Source organism: Ochotona princeps, chromosome 4, assembly GCF_030435755.1.
Source record: "Ochotona princeps isolate mOchPri1 chromosome 4, mOchPri1.hap1, whole genome shotgun sequence".
Classification (NCBI taxonomy): Eukaryota; Metazoa; Chordata; class Mammalia; order Lagomorpha; family Ochotonidae; genus Ochotona; species Ochotona princeps.
The window spans coordinates 13226593-13229623 of NC_080835.1; the positions used below are offsets into that span (position 1 = coordinate 13226593).

The following is a 3031-nucleotide window of genomic DNA, read 5'->3' on the forward strand; positions in this document are numbered from 1 at the left end:
TAATTCAGCATCGTAGGCACTATTTTGTCTTTCACCCTACACCAAAGGAAATAAATAAATCTCATAAAGGTTGGCTGCTATGCATAATATTAGACTTTATTGCTTTACATATTTTTATTATTTCCTGGGAGGCAATGGAACTACTGTTACTACCTATCATTGTTAATATAAAATGTCTTTAACACTAAGTGTGGAATCTAGACTCAATTTTCAAAGAAGGCTTATTCTACTCACTAAGTCATCTAGTCATTCAAACACCTATCCTCCGTCCTGTGCATCAGTCTTGAACAGGTGTCATATATACTTATTCTTTGCTTCCAATAAAATTCTAATACAGATATTTTGACTCACAAATTACATATGCCTTAAAACATTATTAATAACATCACAAATCAGTGTACAAAGTATTTATGGCATACTAAGTGGAAATAAATTATTTTTCTAATATTCAGCAATGTTTTTACAAAGTAAAATAAAGTTGGAAATGATATTCCAGAAAGAGACAGGGAAGAATTTTAAGGCCGTGAGGGAAAAAAAATTCCCTTTATTTATATAAAATAATGATATGCTTAACATAATTGACACAGCATGCTCTTGTTAATGAAGAGATTAGAAGAGCCACTGAGACATTGAATATTATTAAATCATTTAAATTCTTGTTCATTTGAAAACCATCACTCTAATAGTTTTCTGAGGGCATTTTTCACATCCTTGTTTCTAAAGCTGTAGATTATTGGATTGAACATGGGAAAGACAACAGTGTAGAACACTGCCACCACCTTGTCAGTGTCCAGGGAATAGCTGGTGGCGGGACGTAAGTACATAAACAGAAGGGTTCCATAGAATAATGTCACCGCTATGAGATGGGAGGCACAGGTAGAAAACGTTTTGCTTCTGCTGCCTGAAGACTTGATGCCCAAAACTGTGATGAGAATGCAGCAGTAAGAGATAAATATTATCACAAATGTGCTTGTCTGGATGAAGCCACACAAAGCAAAGAGTAGAAGCTCATTGATGTGGGTGTCTGCACATGATAAAGCCAAGAGGGGCGGGATATCACAGAAAAAGTGATTGATGACATTAGACCCACAAAACGGCAGGCTGAATGTGAGTGAGACATGTACCAGCGATGTCAGACTTCCACTGAAATAGGCCAATACAACCAAGCCAGTACAGACTCTCCTAGACATCAGGGTGGAGTACAGCAGCGGGTTGCAGATGGCTGCATAGCGATCATACGCCATGGCTGCCAGGATGAGGCACTCAGCATCCGCAAAGCAAGCAAAGAAAAACATTTGTAGTGCACAGCCATAGGAGGAGATGCTTTTCCTAGAAGCTAAAAAATTCACCATCGTTTTAGGAGCTATTGCTGTAGAGTAACTAACATCTAAGAAAGACAAGTTGCCAAGAAAATAATACATGGGGGTGTGGAGGCTTGGGTTTATATTAACTAGGATTATTAAGCCCAAATTCCCCACCACTGTTAATGTATAGACTACAAGAAACACAAAGAATAGGGTGACTCTGACAGGTGGACAATCTGTGAATCCAACTAATATGAACTCAGTTGGCAGGGTGTAATTGCTCCTCAACATCTTTGTTCTCTGATTTCTCTCATTGGGTACATGTGGTGTCAAGAGAAGGGAGTTGACTTTGGTTACAGATGAAGCAAGACATCTTTATTCTCTCTGCTGAGGAAGCAAACAGAAGGTAAATAGAATCACATAGATGATATTTTTAGTGGCATTTTGATTTTATAATCTCCCTTTAAGGGAAATGTTAGATATCATAATTTGGGTGGTAAATGTAATTCAGAAGGTAGTGTTTCATGAGACCGAAGAGCTATAAATGCACGAATTTTACCTGAGGTTGGCTCCTTTCATCCTGGAAGAGAGTCAGTGGTTCTTGGATGAGAACTGCTAGATGATGAGTTAAGGAAATGTTTGGTGAAAATACACTGTTTTTATAATACTAAAATGACATTCTCACACATAATGTAGATTTGAGAACAAAGATTGTAGGCTGAAATATATAATTCTGTGGAAGAATATCTGTGATCTAATTATTCATTTTAAATAATATTTTAACAAATATTTCATAATATTTAGTAATATTGGCCATGACAGGTATGATGTCATATAGAACTTGAGCTTTCGCTGCTACTTTCTGATCCTCATGATATTGTTCATCCACTTCTGATATTCACATGAATAAATGAAGAGATTTATAAATAACATATAACTAAACAAAAACCTTTAAAAATAGTCGAGTGCATGCTGGGCAGAACCAGGCTGGACTGCAACACCCTTGGTTCCAGTGCAAGTCGGGACTGAGAACGGAGCCAGCCCAGCGATTGCAACCACCAACTGATTGTGGTGATGGACTGTGCTGGAACCGGTGCTAGCTGGAACATGCGGGAATCTGAATACCTCTAAGTCTCTTTGGTGATCTCCCCAATCGAACTGCTGGACTCAGAGCCCTGGCTAGGAGAGGATGGAGGACGGAACAGATCAATCAACCACCTGAGCTAAACGTTGGGCAGCGAAATACTGGGCAAATGAAGACTCCATGATGGACTGTGACAATCAGTGGCTTCTTCAATGACCTAATCGAGCTGGGAGGGATATGACTGGCAGCGATCCATAACTGGAGGACTATTAAGACCAATTGAGCAAGTATCTCAGCATGCCCCACATCTGGAACCTTGGGCGGGTGGGAGACTGGGTGGGGATTCTCCCTCAATATCCCCCTTCACCTCAGATACATAAATAATATAATAAAATATATATTAAAAAAATAGGCATTCAAAAATTGTTTAAATTATTCTTGTTTCTACTTTCGTTATTCCAATACTTTGAAATGTTCAAATCCCTCTTAAAGCTTGCCTTCTCTTTGGTTTTATTGATTACATGATAGCATTCAGTTATAAAGATAAATCATTTGTGTATGTAAATATTGTGTGTTTATGTAAATGCTTTAATTGGGAGCACTGAAACCTTTCCTCATGTGTTGTAATTGTTGCTTTCCTATC

At 38.1% G+C, this 3031-nt stretch overlaps 1 protein-coding gene across 1 annotated transcript; it reads right to left on the reverse strand.

The window, feature by feature from the left end:
• Nucleotides 1–674: 674 nt before the first annotated feature.
• LOC101535842 (olfactory receptor 5AS1) lies at nucleotides 675–1595 on the reverse strand. The gene has a single exon (XM_004585544.2). It carries the CDS (start codon nucleotides 1593–1595, stop codon nucleotides 675–677), a length of 921 nt encoding a protein of 306 aa, XP_004585601.2.
• Nucleotides 1596–3031: the final 1436 nt, after the last annotated feature.

Coding starts and splice junctions, on each gene's coding strand:
- LOC101535842 (XM_004585544.2), bottom strand. CDS start 1,595: ATGTTGAGGAGCAATTACACCCTGCCAACTGAGTTCATATTAGTTGGA.